This window comes from Rosa rugosa, chromosome 3, assembly GCF_958449725.1.
Source record: "Rosa rugosa chromosome 3, drRosRugo1.1, whole genome shotgun sequence".
NCBI classification, from domain to species: domain Eukaryota; kingdom Viridiplantae; phylum Streptophyta; class Magnoliopsida; order Rosales; family Rosaceae; genus Rosa; species Rosa rugosa.
The window spans coordinates 1421304-1440212 of NC_084822.1; the positions used below are offsets into that span (position 1 = coordinate 1421304).

At 37.1% G+C, this 18909-nt stretch overlaps 2 protein-coding genes and 2 long non-coding RNA genes across 4 annotated transcripts; 1 reads left to right on the plus strand and 3 right to left on the minus strand.

Annotated features, from left to right (window-relative positions):
- Positions 1-514: 514 nt before the first annotated feature.
- LOC133739926 (uncharacterized) lies at positions 515-5715 on the minus strand. The gene is made up of 13 exons (XM_062167746.1): positions 5331-5715; positions 5007-5144; positions 4770-4851; positions 4365-4441; positions 4043-4143; positions 3828-3954; positions 3211-3327; positions 2994-3079; positions 2451-2517; positions 2120-2198; positions 1851-1942; positions 1132-1275; positions 515-1058 (listed from the first exon to the last, which is right to left on the minus strand). Exons 1-13 carry the CDS (start codon positions 5448-5450, stop codon positions 1023-1025), a joined length of 1266 nt encoding a protein of 421 aa, XP_062023730.1. The 5' UTR covers positions 5451-5715; the 3' UTR covers positions 515-1022.
- Positions 5716-7113: 1398 nt separating this feature from the next.
- Positions 7114-8622, minus strand: LOC133741316 (uncharacterized). The gene is made up of 3 exons (XR_009861797.1): positions 8343-8622; positions 8026-8159; positions 7114-7768 (listed from the first exon to the last, which is right to left on the minus strand). It is a non-coding gene; the product is annotated as an uncharacterized LOC133741316 (long non-coding RNA).
- Positions 8623-13562: 4940 nt separating this feature from the next.
- LOC133736866 (uncharacterized) lies at positions 13563-14211 on the plus strand. The gene is made up of 2 exons (XM_062164466.1): positions 13563-13751; positions 13834-14211. The coding sequence occupies exons 1-2, from the start codon at positions 13563-13565 to the stop codon at positions 14206-14208; spliced, it is 564 nt and encodes a 187-aa protein (XP_062020450.1). The 3' UTR covers positions 14209-14211.
- A 318-nt stretch (positions 14212-14529) lies between these two features.
- LOC133739257 (uncharacterized) lies at positions 14530-18617 on the minus strand. The gene is made up of 3 exons (XR_009860502.1): positions 18479-18617; positions 17848-17933; positions 14530-15219 (listed from the first exon to the last, which is right to left on the minus strand). It is a non-coding gene; the product is annotated as an uncharacterized LOC133739257 (long non-coding RNA).
- Between the last annotated feature and the right edge of the window lie 292 nt (positions 18618-18909).

An 18909-nucleotide genomic window follows, 5' to 3' on the forward strand; every position in this document is an offset into this window, starting at 1 on the left:
TAAAAGAACGTACAAATTGAAGGGAAGAAGTCAGAAAACAAGGTTTATATGGGCTTTTAGATATTTTTATTATTTTGAAGGATATTAGTCTTTTGCATTCTCATTTGGGTTAGATTTCAATGAATATACAAAACAAGGTTAAAACTCAATTCAAGTCCCTAAATTAGGTTACTTTTCAAAATTTCTCATTTGACATGTACTTTTGTTGAGAGTTATTCTTTGTATACTGTAATACATGAACAAATCTGGGCAAATAGACAGATTGATCACACAAATTCTCAAAATTGTCCTGTCCGTTCCTCTAGCACTTGGGCGTACACTATAAAACATACAAGGCCAAATTTATCCCACTCTAAATTCTCTTTTAGGCCTGTCATCCAATACAAAACATTAACATTTAATCGGTCAAGATTTCCAAAACATCTTCCTGGTTGATGAACTAACAGATAGGTTTAACGAACAAAATTTTGACGATCAGCATCACTAGTAAATAATGCTTAGAACATACAGCAAAGAACAAAGTGCAAGTCCGGAGCTATTCATTTCCACATGAAAGTTCTAAAATAAAACAAAATGAAATTTACTGGCACAGCATGGTGACAAGGGAGGCTGTGAACCTTTGAGTCTGTGACTGTACCCATTTGAACTGGAAGACCTTAGCTACTGAAGTTTACAAACGCTATCAAGGCTCTACGTGTAATACAATTACAGATGATGGATATAGCTGCTACAAAATTTCCTGCAAATGTAAGCACTGAGATACAGATTCTTTCATGGTCAAATGAATGTACGAGCTCCTAGGGCATGAATTGTCAAAGATTAATCTTGGTTGTTTGAGCAAGAGAGACTGACATAGTTTGGCTGTAGAAATGGATGATAGAAAGAAATTGGACTCTAATATTCAGATCTCTAGCAAGAATGAGATGATGTGATGAGAATCATGAAGCAACCCATGAATGCTTTCGAATTAAGGACTATTATCCAAAGGATTTTTATCCATCCTTGGATACCAAAGAAACATTTCACTTGTGCACAAAAGGTGCTATGATCCAGTGAACCTGTTACAAAAAGAAAAGTGTCAGAAGAAACGAATGGTGTAGGTTTAAAAAGTACCTATCCATTGACACTTACAATATTATTCTCAGGATCAGTCCAGTAGAATCCCTGAATCGCAATAACAGCTAGGTTGGAAGTTACAATTATGAAAATACATAAAGAATGTATGCCCATCCACTCCAACACAAACGTTATGCACCGGTAACCGTAAACATCTATCTGCAATACAGTGCAGGAAGTTATCACAATCGGTTGTTATAATGACTCCTAATGGACAAAAACACACTGTTATAATTGTACTAAATAACGATGCAAAGAAAATATTTGCAAACATGAGGGTAAAATTCAATTGTATTAAGTTAAAACAATGGCATCTCATTTGTGTGAGAAACTAATGTCTATCGTAAGTTACAAGCTATGCAAGAACACAACATGATTGTGTGGCACTGAAATTTCTTTTTTGGTATAAATTCCACTCTCCATGAATAGATTGTTTGTTTTCTATATACATTCCCGTATCTTAGCACCTTTGTCTAAAACTTTGAATGAGACTTCTTAAAAAAATGAAGGAGTCTAACTCCGAGCTCAAGCTTAAAATCTCAGGTTTAAGGTAAAGTTACTAGACTTATTATGGTAAACAAATCTAAAAAGCAATGATCACATCTCAGGCAGGGAACCTGCAAGTGTCACTATGTCACCATAGACAGAAAGCATTGTGAAAATGATAAAGCAATAGACATGTATAGCTGTATAGGTATCACTTCAAATGACAAGACTAAACTCTTAAAACTGACCAGCAGATATAGAGCGCAAAATGTCATTCCTGCAGATGCAGAAGTAATTAGCATATAACTGATGGTGTACAGAGATTTATTTACAGGAACACCTGGAAATCAGGAAATAGAAGTGCAGAAAGTTAGTACTAGTGCTCATCGGAGCTGCCTCAAAACAAATCTACATACTAAGAGATGCAGGCTTTGCTAAAGTCATCTCAGATTTGGCTAGATTAATTGAAGTACCCACTGACTTCTGGCCAAGAATAATTAAGTTATAGAATTCATACCTATGAAGGCAAGAAATGATCCAAGGACAAACATTGAAACTGAAAACAGGGACCAAATATTTAGGCGCCCTTTGTGGTCCTGAAAACAGTAAAGTAATAGCAAATATGTTAGGAGAATTGCCGGAACAACGTCTTGCATCGACTTTAGAGATTCAAAGATAATTCACAAATCATAAATAAATGATACATCTCCATACGATGCCAAAGCACAGGATAGAATTCAACACATTTTTAAGATTGTTGTCAATGTTGATGTTCATATATCAACACTTAGAAAATTGCTAATTTTGTCGGTGAATGAGGAAATCCATAAATGCAAACAGGCTATTACCTGTATGTGTGCAAGAATGTGACCATATTGAAGTCCAATTATGCAAGTCACTGCTGCTGTTAGGGTGCTATGAAAGCAAAGTCAGAATGTCAGTTGATATTTGGTATTAGCTGGGATGAAATATACAAAAAGCAATTACTAAAGAAGAGGGCAACCCTAAACCCTAAAATATATGCTCAATCACTCACTGCAATTGAGACAGGATGAACAATAATGGCATGAAAATCACTAATGAAAGGAAGCTGGAAAAAGATTGTCTGTTTGTTCTTTCGATGCTTTTAAAAAGATTGTCATTTTACTTCTACATTAGATTAGAAATACTATCACGGACTCTATTTGGAAGCACCTGAAGTCCTTATAAATGAAACTAGAGTTTGACATGGATAAATGAACTTGGAATTACGCTACCTGAGCATAAGTTAACAATCATTGGGACGGTTCTTTTGAAAAAGAAATGAAACTAATAAAAGAATATGAACTGAAGTAAAACAGCCTAGGACCCCTGTGAAGAAGGTAGAACAGAAGAATGGTTAGATTGGGCACCTTAATATACCTTCAGGATCAAAAGGAGTATGACACCATGAAGGCGAACTCTCTGGAATGCGACCATCAGTAGACATGTTGCAATCCTGCACATAGTAATCCTGGTAAGGCACTGTCACTCACATGCTTCTTCGTCATGTTCTTAGTTTTATCTTTAATTTAATTTTTAAACTTTTTTTATTCAATTATGACTAAGCAGTGTACAATAAGTAATCACCTTCAGGTTCCTGTAAACGGGTTTTGAATATAGATGATCAACACCCACAATGTAACGATCAATCATCCCAGCGGAATTACAAGCGGGTCCAAGATCTCCTCTCAGAGAACATTTCACCTACAATAGAGTAATCAGAATGGGAGGATTGAACTAAAATCATACTGCCTGAAGGAAACCTTATTCGAACAAAGTGGACAAGGATCCATGATCATGACTTCTACTATAAAAACATATCACAAATTAAACTTAACAATGAAAATAATCAATTGAAAGATGGGTATCTTGGTCTGGAGAAAATATTTTGTAGACATACATGCAGGTTGTCCGCACACAAATTTATTTCAACAATGCAAACTGTTTAAAAGCATTGGAAAATGGATTATAGGAAAAAAAAATATTGAAGATTCTGCGAGGACTAAACCAGACAAGTCATTGAAAGACAGCAAGGGAAAAAAAAATATTATCATGAAGAACCAAATAATGAAGATGCCAGGATGTGAACATTTGCTAATTTCCATATTGTAGGCATGATAACTGATCACTTCAAAGTTATTGAATGTAGCACAAAAGGCATAAATGTAAACAAAGAAGAAAAGAAGTTCCAAGTATAGTCGCACCGCGTAAACATGAGTATCATCAGAAGGAGGCAAAGAGGTAGGTGTTGATGCTTTGAATTCCCAATCTGGAACATACAAACCATACAGCAACCCAGCGTATATTGCTGATAACAAAAAGATGACACACCTAAAAAGTAGTGAACAGAAATTGACACCACATAAGACTAGAGTCTTTATACCCATATTCACGAAAGTGTTATAAATCTAAACCATACCAGTGCCAGTAATAGCTCCTGAAAAACCCCACTTCCCTCGAGGTCCGATGTGAAAGCCAGATTTCGCATAAAGCCGCAACAATATATCCAATGGCTATCCTCTGGGTTAAAACCAAAATAGTAAAGGAGAGATAAACACGATATGTGTTACAATTTAGCACAGAGCGAATAAAGGAATTATGATACAGTACAACCAGATTGTACAGTAGATTCTCTCTAATTAAGCAAGATAGCTGCCTAGCTGGTGGCTAATGTAGCCACCATTGTAAGATTTAGTTTTTTGACAAAGTAAATTGAAACCATACAATCAAACGGTACGCACCTGCAAAATGCCAAACCACCGTATTCTTTCAATGTCAACTCCATAAGTCAAGGAACTCACTCCATGAAAATAACCACCTGAAATGACATGGACAATGCAAAGTTGGTAACTTGGTATAGTACTTCTATCACAGAATCAATCAAAGAACCAGAACAGCCTACTAAGCTTTAAACTTCAGGATGACAAGGTTGATGGAGATAAAAAAGTCCAAAACTTTAAGCGAACATGGGATACAAAAATAGTTTCTAGAGGTTCAAAGGTATGTCATTGCCTAGATTCTGCCTCACTTCCAGTTTCTATCATTTATCACAATGAGTCCAATCTCGGGTTCTTTAGGTATCGAATAATATAGTATTTCTTCATCTGTTTATTCATTGCATACAGAAGAGCTTATATGGACATTACCTTGAAGAAGAACACCTAAGAGAAAAAGTTTAAGGGCCCGAAACACGGCCTTCCATGTAGCTTCAACTCTGTTAGTCACTCTCTGTCATTGCCAATCAAAACCAAGTTCTCAAATTCCATGACCTCATAACTGAATTATAATCACAATCCTAGCAAATAATGAGCTCTCTATTCCAATTACATTACTAAACTCGAAAGCCGAAAACAACAAGCTGTCAAATTTGTATCCATGAGTACCTTGTAGACCAGAGCAAGAGAAACTCCGGCAATGAAGAGAAAGAACGGCATCACAAAGTCAGCCAAGTGGAGACCGTTCCACGGCGAGTGAGTAATCGCCGGAATAATCGAGCCGCCGTAATCCACCACCATCATCAGCTGGGAATTCAGGCAATGCATCACAAAATCAGCACCAGAATTCCATCAAAAACTTAGGATTGAAAACCGAATTGAAAAAAGGTTCAAATTCCAGAAAGTCAACGAGTTTGACTGGTAGCTTAAAAAAGCTGCCGATTCGGACAGTTTCAATTTGAAATGGAGGTTAGAGAGAGAGGGAGAGCTCACGAAGACGCAGAGGCCGCGGAAGACGTCCAGGGAGGCGACACGTGGAGGCTTGGGAGTAGTGGTGGCGATGACTGCATGGTCTTCTTCTCCGTTTGGAATGAGGACATACTCGTCGGCCATTTAATCGGCCGACGAATCGGAGTTTTTTTTGGGGGAGTGTGGGAGTGGACAGTGGAGTACGAAAGAATCGGCTATTTTGTTGTTGCGGAGAAGAAGAGGAAGAAGACGACGATGACGTCAACACGAGACGAGAGTGACGTAATCACTTTCTATACGCTCCCGATGCGCGGGCACTCTCTAATTGGCCAGGTGGAGTGAAGCTCAGACCATACGACGTCGTATAGGGGATTTGAAGCCACGACTGTTGGTTGAGTCAACTTGCCGAGTTGCCGCAAGTAGAAAAGCAGTTCATTGATGATCTTCTTCTTCTTCTTTACCAAAGAGTTGGTTGTTTGATACTTTGATCCTTTACTTGGGCTAGAAAAAGGGCTAAATTTATTTGTGCACTATGTTAAATTAAATGTAAAAAATTACGGATAATTTATAAATTTACACCGATCTTACATTAAAAACTGTCTTGTAATGAATAAATTTTTTTCCTTTAATTAAAATGGGGTCAGCCAATCATAAACTTTTGGTCTCTTGTCTTTTTTTCTTTGTTAAAAGAAAAGTCAATCAATTAATCATGATTAAGCAAACAGAACCAATAAAAAACCAAAATATAATCAATAAACACAAACGATTGATCTGGTTAGTAAAGAAAAAGATACCTTCTTGGCTCTCGATCTCCTCCTTCTCAGTAGCTTCCTTGCATTTATCCTTTTCAGAACCCTCACAATCAATTGCAGTGTCGCAGGATGGTTAGGAAATTCTTGTAAAAAATGAAGTATTATAAGTATAAAGTGTAAGGTAATCACCAGCTTGATAACGATTTCATCATTTTTGTCTTCTTGCTGGTGAGCTGCTGTATGGACTTCAACTCTTTGTCCAAGTCAACCTTTTTCTCCTTAATCTTCAGTGCAGCCAGAGTCTTTCTCTTCTCTCCTATGACCAATGCACTTTTGTATCATATGAGTGAACTTTACATAATGATCTATTCAGACATCGTCTAGGATTGCTTACAATTGCTCAAAAATTCAGGCCTCCTTTACAAAATGTGAATAGTACATATTTTTTTCCCCATGTATATTAGATGACAGCAATGTAAAGAGAGCAGACTGATTTGAATTTCACAAAGGACATGAAGAAACTATGCATAATTGATCCACATATGTTCGGTTAGTTCTCTAATGGCTGCAGGAAGGGAAGAAAAAAAAAAAGGAAAAAATTTTGGCATCAACTAAGCTTTTCAAAGCTAAAGCCTTGAGTTCCATGTGGAGAGTTTTGTACCAAACCAGCCTGATGATGGTGTAAGGGATTCCCGAGGCCATCAGTATTGACTCATCTTCTTCGGCTAATTTTCTTTCATTGCTTTTCATGAGAACTTGAATGCCACCGGCACCTTTGTAAACAGACAACTGCTACCTTATTTAATCACAGTACAAAAACATTTCCTTTCTTACAGTGGTGATGTTTCTAACACTGAGAGAGAGAGAGAGAGAGAATGACATGGTTCACACCCCTTTCAAGCTCCCAACAATAGATAAGAAACCTAGCTTCCTCACAAAAGAAATAACATTCAAAAGACATTTTTAAGATTTCAGTTTCAAAAGAGGTGTGATGCATGTCAAAAAGATTGCGACAACTAAGAAACTAAATGGCTTTTCAACAGTAGATTAATTACAATCTAAGAATATAAAAGGTAGAGTGATAAAAAGCTGGCGAATTGGGATCTATGTATAATGTATAAATCATGCTTTACATGATAATATAGCAGGACAAAATTAAGTCGGTGAGTCCCAGGTGTAGATATTGCATATATTTGGGCATATTACTGTTGAAACTCCTCTCAGAGCTCCAGAGCTCTCCTTAGGAATGGCTTGTCCCATGAATCTCCAGTCAATGACTTCGTAAACAAAAACCACAACCATATTATGAGTGTTTGAAGTACAATGACACAGAAATATGAATAAATCAACCAAAAAGACTAACAGAATATCCTTCCTTCTCAAAAGGGGTAAATTTATAGCAACTACTTCCCACCTACACAACCTTATTGATGATACAAAGCTCCATTTACCACAGTCAATGAAAGTAAAGTATTAAACTCAATTTACTTTTCCTTCAAAAAAAAAAAAAAAAGTATCAAACTTTCATATAGCATCAAAGACAAAATCCTTTCTTATATGGATAAACTTATTCAGGTATTGAAAATTTCAAATCCAATCAAGCCTAACAGTAACTTCTCAAAGATGAAGATATGATATTCTTCTTTGCAGCACCTAGTGCTATTTTGTATCTGGACAGCCAATCCAAACGCTTGTTGGATAGTGATCTTCCTGCATCACATGCATAGTAGACACAAAGAATTAATATATGAATAGGTTGAATAATAACCATGAAATTGAAAACTTTAAGAATTCAACTTTTATTCATGTTTCTTGGGAATTCTGATGTTTCAAATTAATGCTAGTTACTTTCAAATCAGCATTTCATTTGCACTTTTCAAGTATGGCAAACTAAATTAATACCGCAACTCAAATGTATATATTTGAGCAATGTAGAAATTGAATTAATATATGCATACCATGAGTACCTTATAGACCAAAGCAAGAGAGACTCCGGCAATGAAGAGAAAAAACGGCATCACAAAGTCAGCCAAATGGAGACCGTTCCACGGCGAGCAATCGCCGGAATAATCGAGCCGCTGTAATCCACCACCATCATCAGCTGGGAATTCAAGCAATGCATCACAAATTAAGCACCAGAATTCCATCAAAAACTTCGAATTGAAAAAAGTTCAAATTCACTTCAACAGTAGGGTCTAGAAAGTCAACGAGTTTGACTAGAAGCTTAAAAGCTACGAATTTTGACAGTTCAATTGGAAACGGAGGTTAGAGAGGGAGAGCTCACGAAGACGCAGAGGCAGCAGCGGAAGACGTCGAGGGAGGCGACACATGGAGGCTTGGGAGTGGTGGTGATGAGTGCAAGGTCGTCTTCTCCGTTTGGAATGAGGACATAATCGTCGGCCATTTAATCGGCCGATAAATCGGAGTTTTTTGGGGAGTGTGGAGCGGACAATGGAGTACGAAAGAATCTGCTATTTTGTTGCTGCGGAGAAGAAGAGGAAGAAGACGACGATGACGTCAACACGAGACGAGAGTGACGTACCACTTTCTATACGCTCCCGATGCGCGGGCACTATCTAATTGGCCATACGGTGTCGTATTGGGGATCTTCAACTGTTGGTAAGTTGGTTAACTTCCCGCAAGTAGAAAAGCAGTTGACAGGGTTTGCACTCCGTGGATGAAGAAGGTCTTCTTCTTTACCAATACTTTGATCATTTACTTGGGTTAGAAAAAGGGTTATTAGTGTATTGTAAATTTGCCTTGTGCACTAGGTTAAATTAAATGTAAAAATTACAGATAGTTTATGAACGATCTAATTTTTGAATCTATTTTGTGATGATTCAACTTATTTTATTTGATCAAAATGCAGTCAATTAACCATGATGTCTTTTTTTGTTTTTGTTAAAACAAAAGTCACACTACTGGTCGTAAAGTTATTCTTATCCAGTCAACTTCGAATAATTCTTAATTCTTTGTTGAGAACTTAGGGCATCTCCAACATAGTGACAACTCTTTATTTCAAGATAATTTAAAATTTTAGCTAATTTGAGGATAATGTTCCAGCAGAATAGTTAAACAAAAGCATTTTATAGTTTTTGCTACATTCTCTAGCTATATTTAGCTAGAGAGGAAAGAGAATTTAGCTCAAAGTTATATTTTCTAACGTTCAAATTAATTCAAAAACTAAACTACCTATACATCTCTTTTAGCTAAATACATCTCTTTTTAGCTAAATATAGCTAACAAAATAACTTCATTGTTGGAGATGCTCCAACAATGAAGTGAAGAAATTCAAAAGGGAGGGACAAATGATGCTAAGATTAGAGTCTTAGAAAATTAAGATTTTACAAACGTGGGGGACTAGGTTATGATGAATTCTTTGAGTTATTTCAAAATTGATGGAAAGCCACCCACAAACAACAGTAAGTGAATATATCTTGTGTAATATTACCACTATGAATGAATCAACTTTCTTCTCCAATAAAAACCCACATCAATACACATACTTAGGTTCAATTTTGAAGTAAACGTACGACTATAATTCGACTATGATCATTTGTTGTCACCCAATCCCTTTACTACATTCTCACTAAACGGTTGGAATTTTATAGTGTAATATTTACGGTGAAATTTTATATTTAGTAATATATTTGTTCTTAGGGAAATTGTTTGTCACCTTCCTCTAAAGAAAAAGTTTCAATTTGGAAATAATAGATATGGATTTTAATGGCACAATTCATGTGAGATTATATTTGGTAAAAAGGTTCTCTACATAAATTAGATGTGATTTGAGTTGGAAGTTTAGTATAAGGATTTTACGTGCAGAACAAAGCAAAGTGCAATATAAAGCAAAAAGGCATGTACAGAGTCCGAATAATAATCAAATCTCTTTTAGAGATATCTCTCTTTTAACTGCTACCAACTACATATATTCCATTTCCTTAATGAAGTTAGCTCTGGAATCACGCTAACATATTAATTAACAAATAGTACATTATAAGCAACAACCTTTCCAAACCAAGCATTGATCTCGCTTTCTTATATATACTTTGCCAATGGATCCTTCAGATCATCAGTACTAGAAAATCGATCTTTGACAATGGGATCGCTTGAGATTGCTGCTCCCTTGGACGACCCTAAGTTTCTTCATCTTGTGCTTGGATTGTTCTTTGGTTTTGTTCTGTCAATCGCTTCTCCTATTGTTTTCTTGCTGGGTTCTTATTATTCGGATGTACGAAGAAAACGCAGAGGCAATCGACAAGCATATGATCAGCTTGAGGACATTCATAGCATATTGGACGAACAATTAGAGAAATTATCAGGCAAAGATCATCATGTTGGGGACACCAAGTACTTTGAGGAGTTGTTACTCAAAGTCAAAGATCGATGTGACCATGGACTGCTTATGCTGGAAGCCAAACAAGGAAGGTACAGAGCCTTGGTGAATGAGTTTGAGAAAAACTTGAAGATGGAGAGGGAACAAGTTGGGGAGAGGTTGAAGGAGGAGCAGCAGAAGCACAGAGAAGAGATGCACAAGTTGGAGGAAGAGATGCGCAAACTCAAAGAAAAATATGAGGTTATGCGTTGGACTTAATTAGAACATATTTAGGTTTCTAGGGTTATATTATCTTTTGACTTTTGTTAGCTAGAGTCTGTTATATGAAGCTTCATGCATAAATTCCTGTCAATTTAAAGGGATTGATTTCCATTAAGTATACGTATATTTCATACTCGATTAGTATGCTTTGGCTAATCATCTATTAACGTTGGGTTGGTGACGATGTATGTGTATCTCGGACATGCAAGCACATGACTTAGGTGATAATAGGATACATGGTATTTTTTATTTTATTTTTTTAGAATTAAAATAGAGGTAGGCGGTAGTATTCATTCATTAGCGGTCTTCGCACGAAGCGCCAATTCTCTCCGTAAATGAGAGAGAACCACTATATTCAGAAACCCACCACCAGTTTCTTTATTTTTTTTTTATTAATATAAGAAAAAAAAATACCACATAGAAGACATAGACCAAAACCTCTTCCAATAACTAGAAATGCAGCAAACATGCCATCTTGCAGTGACCATAAACAGAAAGCGTGCATGATCGACTTTTATTGGTATCACTTCAAATGACACACATATAAACAAAAACTTAACAAGAAACAAAACATTCCAAAAGCTGAGATTTTGAAAGAGGCTTCATGAATGTCTCGTTTTTGGGTCGTAGATCTCCAGATTCCACATTGCATTAGATCCCCATTCAATCTCAGGTTCAGGGTATTCTAGAACTCGTTTACCCTTTCTTGGGAGCCTCATGTTCTTCCAATCTTTCTAATTTTTTGTCCAGCAACGAGTTCATGTAGATACACAGATCCTTAAACTCTTGCTCATCATGCTGGTAGACAAGACGGAGGCCACACTTTTCAGCAAACAACCCTCGCCTTTCGCTGGCAAATGAAGCCTCCAAGAGGTCACACTAATTATTTAACTGATCTAGATACCCCTGACGTGGTATATAAGATAGCCAAATGAATTCTGTAGGACATAACCGCTTGAATTCTTCATTGGTTGGTCGATAGTGGTGAAGATATTTGAATCTACCGTTCTCAGTTTCCAAATGAGAAACAAGCTCAGCAATTTCTGGATTCACTTTGTCTATGGAGGTAGTTTAATTCTCGAGGTCTGAAAAACGTGGACATAGAGCCAATCCTATCCAATTCCCATCACTAGATAGAGATGGTGGTAACGGGATTTTCACTGAAGGGCCCCTCTTGTGATCACCAAACCACTCCAACAGTTCAGCCAAAGAAGGGCCTCTAGTGGCAGGATAAAACTGAGTGTCATCGGATTTATTCTCTGGCTGCAACAGAGTAGGAAATCTGTGATTTTTGCAATTATGCTTCGATGTAATAGACTTATTTTTCCGGTATGTCACCGCTCTGTCAAAACAAATAGAGTAGCCAGTAGAGCACTCTTTGCTAATGGCACTTGTTAGAATACATGTATTTTGTAGAGACTTCTAATATCATTTCAGTATGTTCTCTACATTTTTTGACTTTGTCAAGGGGAACCCAAAGACTTCCTAGGCCCAAGATAAACCCCTTCGGCGCATGTGAAATGCTCCAACTGTGCATTGTAGCACAGTGCCTCGTCACTTTGACAGCTTCGGGGTTCGAACCTAGGTTGGGGAGCACACCCAACTAGGCAAAAACCACTAGGCCACTTGCAGTGGTTAGTATGTTCTCTACATGTTTATTGTAATCGGGGGTCAGAGTCCCCCTTTTATTTGGGAGTTTCATTAATCAACATTGAAGGCAGTCGAATCAGTTTTTTTTTTTTTTTTTTTTTTTCAATTAGTTTGGCCAATATCCATATTTTGGGAATCTCGGAATTTACTCCGAATCACTAGCTAAGGCCTTCTACCGCAACGGACCTATAGGCCAATGCCAATCTCTTATGGCAGGTTCTCTTTCATCCGTCTTTCCTAGGCGCGCATCACCATCTACTATAAGGATGGGTGATTGCCATAGATATGATTCCAAGGATAAATGATAAATGTCATGAAAATGTATCAAAAAGAAGGAAGGAACAAAGTGTTTATAGTAAACATATGATTCTCAAATGGCGTAGTACATTTACAACTTGCATTGTCATTCACATCGGAGTGAAACTAACGGTGCATTTGACGACGAGTTGTTTTCGGGCATACTTTGAAGTCTGTACCAGGCTGTTACTGATATTAAGGGCACGACTCGATCAACTTACTTGTAACACAACCTATGGCTTTTACTGATATTCCTTTAACCACTTTGGTAAGACGGTAATCGGTAGTAGCTAGCTAGTACATTAATTTTCACTAGTTTTACTCCTATATATATCTCTACCTTAATTATAAGTTTACAACTAACCTGCGGTTTTTTTTTTTTTTTTTAGCAAACCACAAAGCGAGGGAAAATTTTTAAAAGAAAAAGAAAAACGAGTACATCAAGACGGTGCAAGGGGAAGACAACAACCTTACCCCTCGAAAGGTTGAAGAGACAACTAACCTGCGGTTAACTAGATGACAGTAGTCATATCTGACACGGTGATACATACGTATCCTATAAGTATTTAATGGTGGAGCCAGAATTTCAAATCAAGTGGAGCACTACCCGCGATTAACTAGGTGACAGTAGTCATATCTGACACGGTGATACGTATATATCCTATAAGTATATAATAAGTGGTGGAGCCAGAATTTCATATCAAATGGGGCCTTCGTCAATTTCCATTATCATTGACAGGTGCACTCAGAAGTCTTAGAATTTTTTTTTTTTTTTGGAAATTTAAAATATATACCAAAACTTTAATAAAAGATGATACATTAGAATAAGATTACAATAAGATTAATATTTTTCTTAAAATTAAATATTTTATTAATAAAATTTATGCGTTTAGATAGAAGCCTTCATATGTTATATTTTTAAGCCCTAGATCGATAGGATAGCTGCAAAGCAAGGCAACAATGGCAGACGAGATAGAAGCCTTCAAATTCGTCGACTTAGATATTCTCCTCAGCATATGTGAGAGGATTTCAACATTGGTTCTGATGCTCATCTGTCCCGACTTTAAAGCTGTTGGCACATTCCTCATGATCGCAACATTCCTAAGATTGCAATACCTTGTGTTTTACCGTCTGAGTGCTATCATGCCTGTAAGTAGTATATATTTCTCTGATAAATTGTTTAGTTGAACGCTATATATGAATTATGCATTACTAATTGAGATCGTTGCAGGAGCTGCTAGACTATTGTATTGCAGTTTTCGCTGATCGGATGATTACCGTTGTCCAAATGTTTTTAGGGTGGCCTAGTGTTTGGTATATAGTAATTATGGTTGGTTTGGGGATGGTTTCAACCATATGCACTGCTTGCAACATGTATTCCATGTATTCAATAACTCAGAAACAGAAAGCTGAAATTGAGGAGAAGAGGTTACTTGCTATAGAAGCAATTAAAGCAGGGGCAGCCAATTCTGCGGAGCTTTTCGATTTTGTAGTCTACCACTCTGATTATTACAGAAATTATTTGAATTACTACTCTGGAGAAACAGCATATGAACTTTCTTATACAAGGATTCGGGAAGACCTCCTTGCTGATCAACTTGTATAATGTCTGGGACTTGGTGATTTGATCTTTATGTTAGCTAGCAAAGCAAAGAATGCATATATTCTCATGGAACCCCATTGATTTGGATTTGGATTTGGATTTTGACATCTATTTTGCCTTCATAAGTGTTCATGCTGCTATTTATTTTTATTTTATTTTTTGAGAAAAGATTTGGATTTGGATTTTGACATCTATTTTGCCTCAAGTGGTCATGCTGCGATTTATTTTTATTTTATTTTTTTGAGAGAAATTTCGATTCATTGAAGTATCAGAGAAGATGTAAATTATACACCAAAGGAAATCAAACAATCGGATCATATGGGATCTCGAAAACACCTTTTCGCTAATAAAACCAATTCAAAACGTGTTGATGGATTTCTCCAAATGGCTAAGAACATTTGTTCATATTGCCTTAATTTAACAGTATGATCAGCCACTAAACTGGCCCCTGAAATGTTTGCTTTGTCAATAAATGGTGGGCGAACTACCGTGCCAGCAATCCCACATCCTTATCAATAGCACGAAGTCTGCAGCCGGAAAGAAAAGAATACATCAAGTTGAATGCCGATGTTGCATTCATTCAATCGAACCCAATCTCAAGCAGGACACTGTCCAGAGTTTTTAGACTCTCAGTTTTCATTCTCAGACCGACATAATTTCAGTGCAGAGGTCTGCTTGTAGAGTCAAGCTGCATGGATTTGTTCAGGCAGTCAACTCATCGGTGACAGGTTTTTCTGAGTTGAGCATTATCAAAGATCTCAGAGACCTCTTGCACAAGCTTCAGCAGCACGACTTAACCATATGTATGTTGATCAGCTAAGGAAGTTTGTATTTGATTTTTTATTTTACTGTTGCTCCTCCGTGGACCAATAAGTCTAATAGTCTTAAAGTGAGAAAGAAGTAAAGCACACACACAAGACAGAGCTCAACAAGAACCCCCTGATGACAAACCAGTCGCACAAACAATAAGCTGCGCATGCGTCCAGAAAACAGTGCCTTGAAAGGAGAATCTCTCTGCAAAACACCAGGAACTCATCATCAGTACAAGAGAGACTCAATTCATGATCCTATAATCCTACAAGTGTCGCAATCCAAGCAACTAATTACAAGTTTACGACTGTACAGCATCCTCTACCGGGGGTTTACAGAGGTTTAGCTCCCCCAATATAGTACATATACTATATACCACATATACATTCCATTGTATTGAACATAAAACCAGAACATACAATGAATAATTTCTCCCAACCTGCTTACATTTTTCATATCCATCAATGAGAAGGAGAAAGGAGGAGCTGATATAATTTTAAGACAAATTCTTAAGGATTATTAATAATCAAAACGGATAGTTAACCCAAATTAAAACCTGATATAATATATTACTCTCAAGGAACTTCTCTATTTGATATAATATTCGTTGTGACATAATAAAGAAGTAAAGTCAGTTCTTGAGGAATATAATAAAATATTACTGTTAACAATATTTTATTCAGTCACAGATGTGCTGGTAGTTACACTAACCATACCATAAGTATTTGATAATCCTATAGAGCTTTACAGCCTACTACCATTTCCCTCATTCACTGAGGGCATTTTATCTCGTTTAGATGGGTTTAGAGCACTTCTATTCAATATGTTGATTATGAGAGCAGGCCAAGAAATTCACTCATTTATTGTTTTCTCCTGAAGTAAATTTCTCAACAGGCCACAAATATCTCTCTCGAGTGCAATTCTCAACACCACTTCTACCCTACGATTCTTGACTGCTGCCTTGAGGCCCACAAAACATCAGCAAAATGAGGGAAATTAATGTTTGGAAGAATCTCATCTAGAACGAAAAGAGGTGGATAAGATATCCCCCTGTGCTTGAGCAAAGGACCATTTGGTTTCCCCACAAATGCAGTATGTAGGGATGTTATCGGCCTACTAACTATTGCCACCTTTATAGATAGCAAGTAAACAAAATCACATCAGATGTGACTGCGAGAGGGAGGAGAGAGTGGAGAAGACAATAGGGCTGGTTTGGTTGACCTTACTATTTTAGACTACCTAATTTTCAAGATTGTCGCAGATAATGGACGGCATCCTGACCTGTGATGGTGGACAGGGGGGCTAGACAGAAGAGAATAACAAACAAAAAATCAATCCATACCCTGTGCAGTTTCCACTTCTCCTACTTAGTATTTTGTTCTCTCCTTCTCTTCTCCAGCTTATTCGTGAACAATTCCATGTACAGTCCCATTTCTCCTGTTTAGTATTTTATTCTCTCCTTCTCTTCCCCAGCTTCTTCGTGAACATCTCCCTCATTGAATCTGTTCCGTTCTCTTCTTCCCTATTTCAAGATTCAATCCATCATTTTTCAAACGCACCCAACTGTCCCGACATAACAGCTACCTATACTGATGCGGTGTAAGTACACACCACAACTTCATCCCACTTTTCACCAAATTCCTACCCGTTACACTCTGCTCACGCCCCGATCTCATCTCTCTCTTATCACTCTCTAATTTCTGTTACTCAATGGGGTCCTATATGTATCAGTTAAACACAATTCAGCCAGAAGAAATTTTTGTGCAGTTCCACAATTATCCTTTCTTCTCAATGGCAATCAAAAGGATCGCTTTGCGAAAATCTTGCTCGGTTGCCTTGCATGTTCCTACCGGGAATGATATAGATTGAGGGTAGGGAGGACTGGAGTGCATTTTTAATCATGTTAACTAAGAAAAACTCTAAAAAAGAAAAGGGGAAGAAGAAACCGGGGAAATGGAGAAACACTATCTGTGTACGCACCAGATTTAATCCGAATGCAGAGTCAATATGAGAACAGAAATCTTCAAATCAAGAATCCCAAATAGTGTTGGAGAAGAGAATATCACAAAACAAAGACAATCAAAGCTAGATAAACAAACACAGAGAGAAGGCAAGCAGAAAGCAGACAAGAAAAAAAAATAGGACTTCTTTTCTTTCCACGGTGAATTTGGCGTAATCCACGATAATACCACCAAAAGTAAAGGGAAGGTGGAAGGAGGGTTGTCCTCCCACCATCACTAGACTCATAGTCCATAAAAGGAATACTCAAACATGGTCCTAAAAATGAGTTATATATTACTTATGTTTGTCCTAGCTAGTTCACTCTACCAAACAAGCCCTTAGTCCCGAATTTAAACTTCTAGATCCCATTGGGTTTTTGGATTTTCACACTATCAGACAGATAGTAATTCCTAGCCCTGCAGGAGTTCAGCTCCTAGCTTTTCTTAGTTTCTCTAACACACTTACTGCAGAATGCCTCAAACCAGAGACAATGAAATTAGAAATTTACTTATTTCGCTTCATTCATGACAAAGAAAGGTTAAGAGATTACCATGGTAGTTGGTGGACACAAAGACATGTTAATGCAATGTGAATTTCAACTTGTGACACACAATACTCTAATTTCCAGATACCAGTTGCCTAAACAAATGATTAAGTGAAATAACAATGGTACTTTCATTGAAGTACCTGGATCACAGGGACACATGCATGTCAACAGTTTACAAGCATATATACAGGCTCTGTGACTCTAATGGAGATAGACATATACGTCAAGAGAGAACATATCTATAGAATTATGGATTGACTTTTTGGATTGGAAATGAGAGATACCTGTGCTGGCAACATCTGACTATCCTTTTCAGCGATCCTAACTTTGATCTGATTTTCTGTATGACTCTGCACGGATCGAGGTATGCCTGTATTGTAACAAACAAATGGAATAAGGTATCCTGTATCTAAGAAGCTATACCATTACTCAATATTCAGTACTACTATACTTGTGTATTCACAAAACTGAAACTCACTTAGAACCTAGACTTTTTCACAAGAAAATAAATCACCAAAACAAACAAAACTGAAATTGATTATTCTTCATGTTCATCTCTGACACTAAATTTTGCAAAATCCAAGGAAATCAATATAATAATAACTGCTACAAGATCAAATTCACACAAGCAAACTCCAGACTTTTTAGCAGGGAAGCAGTACAATTACCCAGTATCAAGAGAAAGAAAAGGAAAAAACCTCACTGAGAACTAAGCCTTTTCTCACAACAAAATTGATAAAAACTGCAATCCCAATCATTATCTTCATTTTCTAACACAAAACAGAAAAAATCACAAATCCACCACCTACTCCAATCAATTTACACATACACAACATGAATAACAGTTGTAAAACTCACAAGAAGATCATTAATATATATATATTCAAAATTCACAAAACCCAGAGACCCACTTACATTAGCCAAGCAATCCACCTTGCACGGCGTCCGCAACCGCGGTGGCTGGAGAGCAGATTTCGAGCCCGATCCGAAACTTGTGATTTTTCCAGAACGGGGCCAAAGTCGTCGTAGCTTTTTACCAAAAATTAACTTTTATGGCTATCGCTTTCCATAGATATATAAATAAATATAACAAGAATAACGAAAAATAATAAACAATAAATGCATGAACAGTAAAAATATTATATAAAAAGGAAAAATCCTTCAAACCAAAATTTTCCATAACAGAATTCGTCGCGAAATCCAGAAACCAGAGCCTTACAGAGCAACACAGAATGTCTAGTACAAATTATTTGCTCTAAGTAGGATGGCAAAATCATGCGCGCGCTCCAGTTGCACACACAAGAGCGCACACACAAGAACGGTTGAAGTATATCCCGAAGCAGACG

Coding starts and splice junctions, on each gene's coding strand:
- LOC133736866 (XM_062164466.1), top strand. CDS start 13,563: ATGGCAGACGAGATAGAAGCCTTCAAATTCGTCGACTTAGATATTCTC. Junction 13,752..13,833: donor GTCTGAGTGCTATCATGCCT/GTAAGTAGTATA, acceptor AGATCGTTGCAG/GAGCTGCTAGACTATTGTAT.
- LOC133739926 (XM_062167746.1), bottom strand. CDS start 5,450: ATGGCCGACGAGTATGTCCTCATTCCAAACGGAGAAGAAGACCATGCA. Junction 4,852..5,006: donor CTCTTGCTCTGGTCTACAAG/GTACTCATGGAT, acceptor TGGCAATGACAG/AGAGTGACTAACAGAGTTGA. Junction 3,080..3,210: donor CCGTTTACAGGAACCTGAAG/GTGATTACTTAT, acceptor TACTATGTGCAG/GATTGCAACATGTCTACTGA.